The sequence below is a fragment of the Grammomys surdaster genome, unplaced genomic scaffold (genome assembly GCF_004785775.1).
Source record: "Grammomys surdaster isolate TR1022 unplaced genomic scaffold, NIH_TR_1.0 188, whole genome shotgun sequence".
Taxonomy (NCBI): domain Eukaryota; kingdom Metazoa; phylum Chordata; class Mammalia; order Rodentia; family Muridae; genus Grammomys; species Grammomys surdaster.
In genome coordinates this window covers 11,110,400-11,125,341 of record NW_021604633.1, presented here as the reverse complement: position 1 = coordinate 11,125,341, position 14,942 = coordinate 11,110,400, and the positions used below count along the sequence as shown (strand labels likewise).

At 37.5% G+C, this 14,942-nt stretch overlaps 1 protein-coding gene across 2 annotated transcripts in view; it reads right to left on the bottom strand.

The window, feature by feature from the left end:
• The window catches only part of Crppa (CDP-L-ribitol pyrophosphorylase A), a 255,107-nt gene that overhangs the window by 111,275 nt on the left and 128,890 nt on the right, over positions 1-14,942 (bottom strand). For both annotated transcript variants that reach the window (XM_028768829.1, XM_028768830.1), the window contains exon 9: positions 8,470-8,601. In XM_028768829.1, coding sequence (XP_028624662.1) covers positions 8,470-8,601 — 132 coding nt within the window. The remainder of the gene's footprint in view (positions 1-8,469; positions 8,602-14,942) is intronic.

Sequence of the window (14,942 nt, the reverse complement as noted above, 5' to 3'; positions counted from 1 at the left end):
AGAGAGAGAGAGAGAGAGAGAGAGAGAGAGAGAGAGAGAGAGAGAGAGAGAGGTGGTAGGGGGAGAGAGGGAGAGTTTACGTGGTACAAATTGATTATGTTAAATCATATACCCTTGTAATGCCAAATTTTGTTCATCTCCCAGGCTGTGAACTCCAGGAGAACTGAAGTCAATTGAATCTGAAGTTTGACCTTGTGCTCAGCACGGTGAGGAGTTGGCAGTAGAAAATGGGAAGTCAGCAAGCAAGCTGGGTGACTAGACTTGGGATGGAGGAAAGGATGTGAAAGAAAATTAAAAATGCAAAGTTTGAGGTTGAGCCACATGAAGCTAGAATGCTGTAAAACGCCTTTGAAGGTTCTTTGGAATGCATGACTTACATTTAAAACATTTATTTTTATTAGTATGTTTAAGTTAAATTTGGTATCTAAGAGGATATGGCCATTTATAATTGAGACAAAAAATTTAAGTGACGAGAATCATCACATGGTTGAAACAAAATTATGGCTGAATATGCTCTTTTCACTACTCTCTCTCTCTCTTTTTTTTTTTTAAATAACTCATATACAACTTACCTGTTTTCTCAGTAAAAAGTAAAATTAGAAAATAATGGTGCCACTATACTGCCTGACATGGATTAATTGTCAACACACTGTAAAATTGTTTCCTCTTTTTTTTTTTTTTGGCTTTCTATATTCCACTGTACCTACCCTAGCTGTTACCAATATATTCACATGTCCATGAGAAAACACATATATGATTTAAGTATATGAATGTATATATTAAATATGCTTTTTATATTTAAATATCTAAAGGCCTATTTCATTTTTTATTTATTAATCATTTTATTTGCTTACATGTCAAATATTATCTCCCTTTCCTGTCTCCCCTTCACTGCTCTTTCACCCCCATTCCCCTCCTCTTTGCCTCTAAGAGGGTGTTCTCCCACCCATCCCCCCACTCCCACCTCACTCTTCTAGCATCCGCCTTCTCTCTGGCATCAAACCTTCACAGGACCAATCGCCTCACCTCCCACTGATGCCAACAAGGCCATCCTCTGCTAAATATGCGAGAGGAGCCATGGGTCCCTCCATATGTGCTTTTTGGTTGGTGGTTTAGTCCCTGGGATCTCTGGGTGGTCTGGTTAATTGATACTGTTGGTCTTCCTATGGGGTTACAGTCTCCTTCAGCTCCTTCAGTCATTCCCCTAACTCTTCCATTAGGGTCCTCGGGCTCAGTCCAATAGCTGCTTCTGAGTATCTGCATCTGTCTTAGTCAGGTGCTGGCAGGGCCTCTCAGAAAACAGCCCTACCAGACTCCTGTCTGCAAGCACATCTTGGCATCAGCAATAGTGTCAGGGTTTAGTGTCTGCGGATGGAATGAATTGCACGGTGGGTGGGGCAGTCTATAGATGGCCACCTATCTAAAAAACTTTAAGCCAGAATTGTCCCTGCCTAAAGAAAATGCTGGGACAAAAATTGGAGCAGAGGCTGAAGACCTATTTCACTTTTAAATACTCATATTTACATGGAGACAGTCAGCAATAAATTTAGTATACAATCTATTATATTAGCACTTTACTAGTATTGTGGTTGGCAGACTCTGACGTGATGGCTTCCAACAACTGCCAACACCCAGTATCTGTGCCTGACTGTAACACCCTCCGTGAGTGAGGGCGGGGCCTGGGAACGTGCCTCTGATCCACAGAATGAAGCATCGAGGAGTTGTCGTTGGCTATGAAGTTAAGGGAGAGTGGTCTAGCCTTGTCGGGTGTTTCCTTTGCCTCCTCTGCTGTTGGAAGACCCAAAGTGAAAAGGTTTCTGTGGGAAGGAAGAACTGAGTGGAACAGCCCACAGTGAATGCAGTGAGCACTGCTTTTGAGAGATCACTTCTAAGAGGGCCTAGGGTGACTGCAGTGCTGATAGTGACCCAGGGACACATGGTCACGGGTATCTACAAGGTAAAACAGCTCTTAGGCTTCTAATCAGTAAACGACAATGAAATGTGTTCCCGGGAGAATCAGTTCAGGAATCGTCCATATTGTACTTCCTGAGAGAATACAGGTTTCCACTCCCAGACATAATTTGTTCCTTTTTTACCAGAAAGAAAAGAGGTATGTAACAAATCAGCGTGTCTAATGCTGCATTTCATTTCATATACTCCAATAAGTTCTTACATCTATTTTTAGAGTGTACCAAATGAGCCAAACAACCTCTTTAAAAATAATTTTTTTTCAAACTTAGACAACTTTGAAGATATTATTTTCATGACATTCATACTTTCCCAAATGACTAAGCAATAAAAGGACAAATAATATTGACAAGTAAAACCGTTTTATCTTACAAACATCTCACATCCAGAAAAGAAAAAAGACACACACACAGAGGTGGCGGGGGCGGGGTGGGGGGGTCGGAGCCTCTTTGGAGTGCATGATTCAGTGCTGTAGAAAGAGTCATGTGTTCACTCCATCACACTAGTTAAATTCCACAAAACTACTCGCTGATGGGAACCAAGGCTAACCTCCTCCAGTCTCGCTTTATGTTTCTGTTCGTTTGTTCATTTGCTTCTTTCTTTAACGTTTGACAGCATACAGCCATATCTGCAGCCAGACTTGCCGCTATGTCATGGGTTCCCTTTTATGACTGTTCGGTACCCTTAAACCTTCCAACCTCCCAAAACTCAGTAAAGAAAAAAGAAGGCTAGAGGGGAAAGGGGACATCCATCTTGTTAGACTACTTTCTGTTGATCAGGGGTGTCGGGTTCCCTAAGGCAAGTTTGATCTTCACTGTCAGTATATCTCCAGCCAGCACCAGCAACCTGCAACCAGGAGCAGCAGGAGGGACAGCGGCGGCCACCACTCTTGGGGCTGTGGCATTTTTATACTCTCTCAAGAGTCCCCAGAATTCTGAACATTATGCTCTTAGAAAACTAGCCAAAAACGTACCCCTGCTAGAGTACGCAGACATCTTAGCGACTGTGGATAATCTGAAGCAGCCCCATATCCTACACCCGGGATTAAAACGAAAACATTCCTATAACATTTCTGTGTTTAAAAAAACCAAAATTCTCACTACACATACCTACCTACCCTGTGAAAATCCTGTGCTCTTAAAGAGTGATACCAAATTAAACTTCAGAATAGAAAAGAAATTCAATCTTTGGACACAAAGATATCTTAGAGATGTTGGACTTGTTTGTGTATTTCCAAGCAAGGGCACTTGCAATAATTGCAAAGATTCAGAATCCAGAATGTTTCTAGATATTCTTCAGAGTACACATAAGGCCTTCAGTTCAGACAACAAAACACAAGAACATTTAACCTACCAAATACAGTATATTTGTGATGTAAGATTTATTTACATAATTTAATTTAATGTTGCTACAAGGCTTTGATTTTTAGTTTCATATCTTGTTGTGGAGAATTTATATGAATTTCATAAGTAATTACTAAGCAAAAATGTACATAAATGCTTTGTTAAATTCTTTTTTACTGTCTGACTTCCTTATTTGTAGTAACGTAAAAGTCAGAATTCAGACCAGAGTCAATTTAGCAGAGCCTAAACTCCAGTATTCACAGTTGCCTTCTGTGGCTCTGCCAACCACCAGAGTCCTTCCTAGTGTTCCCACTTATGAAAGTGCTCACAAACTCAAGCATTCCTTTCTAAACTCCTATTGCCTTTGATCCAAGCCACCTGAAGATTGTTAGCAGGGAGAAATAAAAATGAGAACATCTGGCCTGGTATTGTGTCCCACACCTTTAATCCCAGCACTCCAGAGACAGAGGCAGCCAGATCTCAGTGAGTTTGAGGCCAGTCTGGTCTACAGAATGAGTTGCAGGAAAGTCAGGGATACACAAAGAAACTCTGTCTCAGAAAAACAAAACAAAAAGCAAAAAGAGGGAGAAAGAAGTATACAGACTAAATTTCACAGTGCTTTGCTCTACTGAGATGTTCTCGTTGGCTGTTACTATAATTATTATTATTATTTTATTATTATTATAGATCTTTCTGGATAAATCAAGGTCTCCTCTGGTTGCTTTTTTATTTTATTTTTATTATGATGTCTGAAAGAAAATTAACATTGCCTCTCTAATCTAAAGTACACTAACTCTAAGGCATAATTTATCAGTGAAATAAAGAAAAACAGTATAGTAAAACTCACGGTCATACAAGGAAAAGAAAAAAAACCCACGAGATTCAGGTTTCAGATTTAACTCGTACCAGAGTGAGACCTGCTGTGTCACCTGGCAGAGCCAGCACACTCTGAAGCACTCCATCTTCTCTGCATACAAGCATTTGGGTCTGTTTGGAGGTTTATTTGGTTGGGTGACATAGGATCCCATTATTTAAGTCTGGCTGGTCTCAAACTCATAATCTTCTGGGCTTGTCTCATGAATCCTGGAAGTATGGGCAAGTTCTACCATGGCCTGCTTCATCCAATGGTTCTAAATTCTAAATTTTACAAATGCAGCATCTGAGCCTTAAAATCTTTACAGAAATTTACATAAATTGCCAAGCACTATACAGCTGCTTCTTTACTGCAGAACCAAACAGATATTGACTCATCAAAATGGTCATATGTTAGGGAAACTCTTTAACCATGAGACCATATGTTTGTTTCAACCTTGAATACCTAAGGTTTTAAAATACATATACAGAGTAGAAAACTATAGGACTTTATAAAGTTTAAGATCTTAAAAGTTTTATTACAGGTCATAAATAAAAATTATAGAGAATGTATACTTGTAAACATTTACATGAAGAATCACTATAAAATATTTTAGATATCAATAAAATAGGTCTGCAAAGTTTGTTATTAGCCTAAAACATTCATGCCTTAAATATTATATCTTAATAAATTCATAAATATATTAGATACAGAATTTTTAGATAATTAGAATACATTCGTCTAGTAATTTTTTTATTTTACAACTGATTGACTTCTGTAGCAAAGTTGGATTAAAACTAATAAAGAATAAGATTTTATTTTTTAAGACAGTGTCTTAAACTGTTGATCCTCATACTCTAGACATCCAAACGATGGATGGGCTTACTAATGTACCTCAATATCCTGGATGAGCATAACCTTTTAGTGACCACGGTACCCTGAAAGACTTTACAGGGCTTTTATCTATCTCACCTCAGGTAGCCCAGGTCTCTCTCTGCTCAGAGTCATAGAGATCTGTCTGGGAGCAAGCAATGGACTTTCAATGCCTGTTTTCAGGCAAGCACACTTTCCCACCAGGGAATTCTCTCAGGTACAGAGACTCAGAGACACCTGTTTACACCTCACAGCGGAAGTATGCAAAGCATGATGGATATTGTAATGCTATATTAAGGCTGTTGGATTCAGCAGGTAAAAGTCGCAAGGTATTAAGTTAAATTCAAACTGCATAAAAGCAACTTATAGTGCATTCATGTCTCATGTCATATTCGGGATGCATTTAATACAAAAAAGCTATTCATGGTTTAGGAATTATAACTACTCAAGGTACCCAATGTTTTACCTAGCAGCTCCACTCTGTGCTGGAAAGCTGCTTGGAGTGCAAGTGAGTCATGGAGCTCAGAAGTTTCTAGGGATTGGATATGCTCTTTGTTTCTTCCATTTTGAGCTGTAACCTATATAAATTTTATTTTACATTTGCACCCTGTTGTGTTAGCATTCATCCATGATGCTACATTTTACAAACATGGAAAATGGTTTATTTATAATTCCTACCATATTTAAATACTATAACCAAAAATTATAGTATGATGAGGAGGAAATATTCCTGACCAAGGACTTTTGACTTTCCTAGGCTGTACAGTTTCAACATCTTAGATTTCCAGGATCCCACGTAAACTCAAATGTATCACCTTTTTAAGGACTAAACTGAGGTCATGTTTACGTATTTTAGAAGCAAAGCTACGTTGTAGTTAAAGAAGACTAAAGTACTGCCTGTATTTTATAATGCTCTTTGTATTCTCAAGACTCACTAACTTCTGCAGAAAAGTTAATGTCATTCTCGGCTCACACTTCCATGTAATGTTACAAATGCCCCACATGCCTGTATGGATAATGATCATTATATTAAATTAAAATTTACTTATTTAAAACATATACCTGCAGGCTAATGACACACCGTAGATAAATGAGCAATTGTAGCTGTATGTAAAAATACATTCTTTTGCTGATTGCTCACATCTATATGCTTTTAAAGATTTTATTTATGTTTTACATCTGCACACACATATGTGTTTGTGTACATGTACACACATGTGCAGGTGTGTGCACATACCAGAAAAAGGTTTCAGGTCCCTTGGAGCTGGCATTACAGGTGGCTGTAACCTGGTCAGCATGGATGTTGAAAACCAAAGTCAGGCCCTCTGCAAGCTCTTTTACACATAGAACCATTGCTCTATGTTCTACCCATATGTAAGTTTAAATATCTGTGATTACCTAGAAAGCCAGTAATGGATCGGATTTATTCCAAATCACTCCAAAAGCAACTGTCAGACTTACTGAACCATCTCTATGAGACATCAAAGATGAAATTATAAAGTAGCCAGAGGTCTAATGACAGCTATGTATTGCAAAAAAAGGGCAATTCCAACTTCTCTATGAGATTCTCCAAATGTTGTTTGAAATCCCATTCCTTTGTACAAGGAATGATGAGGAGCAAAGCATCTTGCCTCCCGCTTAACTAACCTGCTGCTACTAGCACACTAACAAACGCTTTTCTCTAGTTAAGTGCTAAGCTCGATCAGACTCTAGATGCTAGGCACTCACTTTAAGTTCTTAAATAACATATAGCAGTAGAAAGCACTTGATTACCAATATTATGAAAATGACATAAAGTTAAGCAATCTCAGATTTGCCACAGGCCATGGGACATAATTCTACAGGATTTCCCATAAAATAAAAGAGGTCAGTTAAATCTGAAGTTTAAATTCCAATTTTGAACATAGTTACACATTCATCTGAGTATTTTTGTTTACTGAACATGGCAGTCTTATGTGAACTACAGTTGGTATTTGCCAGTTTACTACTTTCTTCTTGGGTTTCATTTCCTTAATTTTCTGGAGGGGGTATTTCATATATGAACATTATATTTACATCATTTTCACCTGTCCTTTTCGCCTCTCCAGCTCCTCCTATGCCCCTCTACTCCCTCTCAAATTAGTCACTGCTTCTTTAACTATTGTTAGATAAACATATATATGTGTATATGTAACACATACACACAAAATCTACTGAGGACATAACCTACTGAGACCATTCAGTGTTGTTCATATGTAAATATGTTTAGGGCTGACTATTCATGATTAGATAACCTGTCAGGGAGTTCATGCCTGGAGAAAACTGATTTTCCCTCTCTTAGCAGCCAATGATTACCTATAGCTCTCCATCTAAGGGTGGGCCTTTGTGAATTCCGTCCAATCAGGCTGCTATTTCAAGTGTTGTTACCATTAACGGGTCTTGTTTAGGCAGCCATATTATTGACATTTCATGGGTGCAGCTTTCCTGTCATGTCTAGAAGACACAATACAGCAGCAGTAGATACCCTGGTCCTCTGGCTCTTAGAATCTTTCTTTCTCATCTTCCAGGAATTTTCCTTGTGCCTTAGGTCTAGGAGTTACATTATAGATACATCAATTGTGGTTGAATATGCCTGCTGTCTATTTGGATTTAATGCCTGCTCAATAGGAGGAAATTTACGTCTGACACTAAATCTAGTCAACTTTCTGTGGCTGGAGCAGTCATTGACTCGAGAAGACAGCCTACTATTGCCGTTCTCCTAAATGAATACCATGTCTAACTGTATTATAAACAGTTTTCCTTTCTTGTTCCCACAGATAAGTGTAGCTCTACACTCATTAAAGAAGTTTCCATCTGTAATTGATGGGCATAGTTACAGAGATCCACAACTGGACAAAATTCACTGTTTCCATCTTTTCCCTAAAACATTTGTTTTGATTTTTATTTTCATTTTTATTATTTTATTTTATTTATGTAATGTGTGAGACACATTAGAGCCCATAAAGAAATAAGTAAATCCATGTGTATGTGTGTGCATATGAGAGTGTATGTATGTTCTCCTGAGTACAGCACACATGTAGAGAGCCTAGGACAACTCCAAGTGTTAGTCCTTCCATTTACCTTGTATGAGACATTGCCTGTCCACAATGTGTATGCAAGGCTAGTGACATAAACATTGCTGTAGACTCTCCTGTCCCCATGTCTTTCTCTTTAAGAGTATTATGGCTACTGAGCCATCCTATAGCATCAGCTCCTGCACAGGTTCTTGTGATTCAAACTCAGCTTTTTAATCTTGTGTACAAAAGGGTTCCCTCCTGAACCCTCTCCTAGGACCCAGATGAATAATTTTCATCATTTTCTGTACCACCATCATCCATTTTCTTTATCAAAATCACTCTCATACTATTAGAAGTATGAAAACATGCATTCTGTAAATATTAACAAATTACATACCTGTGAGTAATTTAGGAGGAGCCCACTTAATAGAATATTCCTTTCTCTAACTTCCTTTGCTAATTCCCTAATCCACATCAGGCTTTCCATCTTCTGAGCGAGAGGTACAAATGTGAAGTCAAAGCAGTGCACCTGAAAAAAGCAAGCACAACACTGTTCTCTTCCGCTTCCTCTTGAGAAAAGTAAAGCTCAAAATATAACACAATGTTCTATTAATCTTGTTAATACATGTTAATAATCTCCAATATCTTTTAGACAATACACGTCTTAGTGAATGAATCTCTTGTTCCTTTAAAATACGAGGTGAGCTGGACAGTGGTGGCTCACGCCTTTAATCCCAGCACTTGGAAGGCAGAGGCAGGCGCATTTCTGGGTTCGAGGCCAGCCTGGTCTACAGAGTGAGTTCCAGGACAGCCAAGGCTACACAGAGAAACCCTGTCTCAAAAAAAAAAAAAAAAAAAACAGAAAAAAAAATACGAGGTGAATACACAATGGAAATACATCATTGAAAAAAATGCTACCAGTCTGTTGAAAATCATACCAATCATATAAAAACATGATTCCACTAAGTTTAATTCATAATCTATAACAAGGTTCATTAATTCTTAGTCTATAAAAAGTTAATAAAATTCAAGGGAACCAATATCTACAGTATTTTAGAGTACTTGACATCTCTAATAAATAATTATCTATGTCTATATTGAACCCAGAACATTTTTCTATGGAACATCGGTTTTAGCAATATTAGTATTTAAGAAAATATGACATTTAGGGGCTGGCACTGGGAATCTGACCATGCTCCAATGAGTATATGCGTAACACAAATTGGAGTTGGCGTATTTTTTTGTGGGGAGGGTACAAGGGTTGGAGCATGGACCTGAGAGGAATGGGAAGCAAAATTGACCAGGGTACATTGTGTGAAATTGCCAAATAATAAATTCAAATATAACAATTTAAGTAAAATTTAAGGGATCTCAGAGTGATTTTTCAAGACAATTTGTCAAGTGGAAGCATAAATCAGTGGTTCTCAAGCTGTGGGTGGCGACCCCTGCAGGGGTTGATAGTCCCTTTCTCAGAGTCGCCTCAGACCATTGAAGAACACAGGCATTTACATGATGAATCATAACAGTAGCAAGATTACAGTTATGAAGTAGCTACAAAATACTGTTATTGCTGGGATCATGATAACATGAATGGTATTTCAGTGTTGCAACATTAGGAAGGCTGAGAAGCACTGGCGTAAATGATACAAAGAACACTAAGAAACATGTGTGTCCTTCTGAAATACCTAATTTAAAATATTTTCTCAGTATTAGATATTTTCCTATTACATATGCTTACTGAGCAGAAACATTTAAAGTGTACATTCCCCTCATGCTCCTGTATTGACACAGCCCTTCTGTCCCCATGGAAATAACAGTTCATAGGAAACATATATTCTATTATGTTGCTTTTATATCATAAAGGAATGAGTTTTTCCATCCTAATGATGCATTTTTTTTCAGGTGAAAATATCTATATAAAACTCTTTATTTTTCTTTCATTGCTGGCGATTAAGCCTAGGGCCCGACACATGGCTAGCATGCATACAACTTTCAAGTTATGTCCCAAATCCTATAATGTTTATTTTAAAGAGACTTATTCAATTTTTTTTTTTTTGCTGTTGTTGTTGTTGTTGTTTTGAGACAAGGTTTCTCTGTATAGCCCTGGCTGTTCTGGAACTCACTCTGTAGATCAAGCTGGCCTCAAACTCAGAAATCCTCCTGCCTCTGCCTCCCAAGTGCTGGGATTAAAGGCGTGCACCACCACTGCCCTGCTATCCATGATTTTTAGTACGTATTTGTTCAGTAGATATTCAACGTCTTAGAACTTGTCATTAAGCACTGTTAATTGAAAATATGTAAATCTAAGTGATATAAGTAGAATTATATGCCAAAAAATAAAATGACATTCCACAAAGAATCTAAAAGAAAAGAAGGCAAATGTTTTTCAAAGAAAGTACAAAGGCTTTCCAAGGAGCTAACCAGCAGACAAGTAGACAGTGAGAGCATATGACTCTGGAACCTTCTCCTCTTCTCCTCTGCTTCTCTGACAACTCATAAAGGCAGGATTTCCACTGTCTTATGAGATGCTGCTGCTTGTGGTAAAAACAGCTTCGGAATAGTGGGCTGTAGCAGGGCCAGGAGAGTGAAAGTACTATAAATGATAGACTTTCCACCTGTGAGGTGTAGTCTGCACATTTGTGTTTGATACACAGTCCTTCAATGGCCACTACTTATAGCAAGAGACACAGGTTCCCATTTAGAAGCCCTGTAACGCATGGCTCACCAACCATCTTAAACGAGATGAATTGAAGAAATTCTTTTATATCAATAATAGAATTGATCAAACCACCTCTACAAAGTCTCTTTCCTATGGGCTTATAATATTTAAATAGACTGGAATTGCTGGTGATAGGCTTGTAAAGAAAAAGCAAGCTAATTTACCAGACTCCAGACAATTGCAAAAACAAAATTACTCATGGATAGAACTTTAAGTCAGAGGGTTGACTAGGCATATAAAATCCTCTTCAGTAATGCTGCCACAGACGATACACCTTGATACTGAACCACTTGCTGAAAGACCACTGCTCTATGATGCTGAAACCTTCACAATACAATTTGACTTTTAAATCTGCATAAGTACCAGTACCATGTAGGCACTGTAAAATTGTGCTGGCTAACATGTCATCCATAATTAATGAGTGAACTAGCAAATGGCTTATGTACTTAACCTTGGACAGCTCCATGGGTGGCAAGGGCTCTGGATCCCAGTGTTTGCTCTAGCCCATCTGTGCTCCTGTCCGCTACAGTCAAGCCCACACATGCTTTAAATTTCTTGAGTGACCAGCTAGTATATCATGGGTCCCAGATGAATTCCAATTAATTTTTACTAATTTAAAATGTGATTTTCATTTATCTCCAAGGACAGGTACATTTGTTAGAGGAGCAGAACGAAATATTAAGTATAATAAAACTCCAATTGCCCACTCTTAATTCCATTGTTCGTGTTTCTAGGAAAGCTAGAGAAAGAAGTCAAGATTTGTGGTATGAGAGGAAAGAGACTGTTTATTTTACTAAGACAAAACTTAATTTCTGGAGCTTAAATGTATCCAAATAACACATTGCTCAAAGCCAACAAATGTGGAAGGAAGGGCGGTCAGGAAAAAAAGTACTGGTAATTATCAAATAAATGACTTAGAAGAAAACAGATTCAGACACAATACACAAACAGTGATTTTGACACAACAGATACTATAAAATGATGTTCACATGTGTACAAAAAAGTAAATGGATAAATTAGGCTCAGCATAGCCAAAGCATGACTTTCAAGAGTGCATGGGATCCATCCAACAGCTGGTAGAAGCAGCCAGCTGCTAAGCACATCAAAGCAGAGTTTATCACTAGGAGATCTTCAAAAACTTTTAACTTGCTTCAACTATTTGAGAATTATATGAAATCTATTAATAAAATTATTTTAATTTAATGAACTTACTTCAAAAAACAAAAATAAAACACAAAGACCAAATGCCTCACACTGAGCTGACTCAGAGCAAGTCCCAATGTCTTCATGAAGATCACAACAGAATTTTGATAAATGGACACAAATTAAGTTATGAGCTATCAGGGAAACCCAGATCAAATGCTTACCAACTGCTTTTTTAAATCTTTCCAAGCCACCATCAAGCCTAGCAGACTGGGAAAATAATAGCTCCCCCCCCCAAAAAAAAAACAGTAAATAAGAAAAACATTTTAATGAAAACATTAACTACACATAATTTCAATTTTTCTTTTGATTTTAAGAATAAGTGTTTTATGAAAGTCTTAATGTTATACTTGAATACATGCTGTTTTTCTATCTTTATTTGAAATGTCAAAGTAACAGAACCAAAACTTTGTATTTTAAACAATCAGAAAAAATCTAAAAGCTTTTTAATAAAATTCATAAGATTGATTTTCCTTTCAATTATTTCACAAAGTGGTCTACCTTATAAGACTATATCTTTAGTGCCGGAATTCAGTTCCCAGCACCCACAGTGAACAACTTACAGTAACCTATAACTTTTGTATTAGATGATCCAATTCTCTCTTCTCATCTCAACAGGCAGTTACATGTACATGTCCATAAGCATGCATCTCCTGTCCCCACATGGCCCCAATTCACACATAAAATCTATTCTATTTCCCTGTCCCAGAGAGTTCCATGTCATTGTGCCCCCATCCCTTTTCCTACACCTAACCTCTACGAAATGTAGGTTGGCTATTATTCATTTAATAGCTAGTTCAACAATAAGTGAATACATATTTATCTTTCTGGGTCTGGTTACCTCACTCAGAATGTTTCTTTCTCTAATTCCATCTGTTTGCCTGCAAATTTCATGATGTACTTTTTTTAAGAGTAATATTCCATTGTGTAAATGTACTACATTTTCTTTATCTATTCTTTTGCTGAGGGGTATCTAGGTTGTTTCCAGTTTCTGGCTATTATGAACAAAACAGCAATGAACATGGCTGAACAAGCATCCTTGTGGTAAGATGAGATAGGACAATATGGGCTGGCTCCTGATTTTAGTGAATTCCATTGCATTTCTATTTAAATTCATGTTGACTATGGGCTTGCTGCAAGTTACCTTTATTGTGTTTAGGTATGTCTATTGTATTCCTAATCTCTCCAAGACTTTTATCATGAAGTAATGTTAGATTTTTTTTCAAAGGCTTTTTCTGCATCTAATGTGATGATCAAATAGTTGTTGTCTTTAGTTATTTTTATTGGATATTTTATTTATTTACATTTCAGATGTCATCCCCTTTCCCCATTTCCTCTCTCTAGAAACCCCCATCCCATCCCACCTCCTCCTTTTTCTTTTATACCATTTTAATCACATGTAAGTGTTAAGGTCAGTTCTAGGTTGAGGAACGAGCAATACAATAGATGAAAATAGTCAAAGAACAAGCAAGACAACAAATACAAATAGTCAAAGAAAACGCAAGACAATAAACAAAATTCCATGAACACTCCCGTGATCACTGTTTCTTAGGGCTTGTCAGGATTGTTAAACCACAAGGACATCTCTGTGCTGAAGCCTATTGATCATTGTGGAGGATATTTTTGATGTATTCTTGGATTCAGTTTGCAAATATTTTATGGATTATTTTTAAATGTATATTCATAAAAGAAATTGGCCTGTGATTCTTTTTCTTTGTTTAGTCTTTATGTGATTTGACTATCAGGGTAATTGTAGATTCAAAAATGAGTTGGGTAATGTTTATTCTGTTTCTAATTTTTTTTTGGAATAATTTGAGGAGTATTGGTGTTAGCTCTTCTTTGAAAGTCTGGTAGAATTGTGTGCTAAAAACATCTGACCCTGGGTTTTTTGGCTGGTTTTTTTTTTTTTAATTGTAGTGCTTTGAATAGGTTTCGCTCCCATAGACTCATGTGTTTGAAAATGCTTGGTCCAGGGTGTGGCACTATTAGAAGGTGTGACCTTATTGGAGGGAATGTGTCACTGTTGGGGTAGGCTTTCAGATCCTCCTCCTGGCTGCCTGGAGACAGTCTTCCCCTGACGGCCTTGAAATCAAGATGTATAATTGTTAGCCTCTTCTCTAGGACTGTGTCTGCCTAGACACTGCCATGTTTCCTGCCATGATGACAATCTGATCTGATAAGCCAGCCCCAATAAAATGGTGGCTCTTATAAGAGTTTCCTTGGTCATGGTGTCTCTTCTCAGTAATGAAAACCCTAACTAAAACATCTATACACATCAAAACCATATCTTGGGAATAGAGAGATAGTTCAGTTGTTAAGAGCATTTGACACTCTTGCAGAAGATCTAGGTTGGGTTCCCAGCACCCACACTGTGACTAGCAACCATCTGTACCTGCATTTCCAGGAAATCCAGTGCCCTCTTCTGACTTCCATGGACACAAGGCATAAATATTATATATATATATGTATATATATACATATATATATATATATATCACAAATAAAATATATAATAAATCTAAAATTGCATGTTTTTGATTTGTCATTTTCAGAAAGAATACAGAAAACATAACAGGTATTGGCAACTTAAATCACAAGGAAGAATCCATAATTTAAGCTTCCTCCAGTATGAGTTTTTGATGGATGCCACAATTTACATCCTTTCATATTGTGCAGTTGCTTAAATGATTGTAGGTATCACTTCTGTCAAAAGCTTTATGCCAAAATGAAGTGACCAAGGTCTTTATGTTGGGTTTTTATCCCATCCATTTACAACTTAGCCACACACAAAGTCTCAAGGCACAGGGCATGGACAGAAATGCATTGACATCCCTTGCTGCTGTGGAACAAGACTGATCTCCAGTTTGATTCCCAATTGAGTCCATCTTCTCATCTCATATGTTTTGAGCACTGTCTGTAAGGAACTTATTGCTGCCCACTTAGGCCCT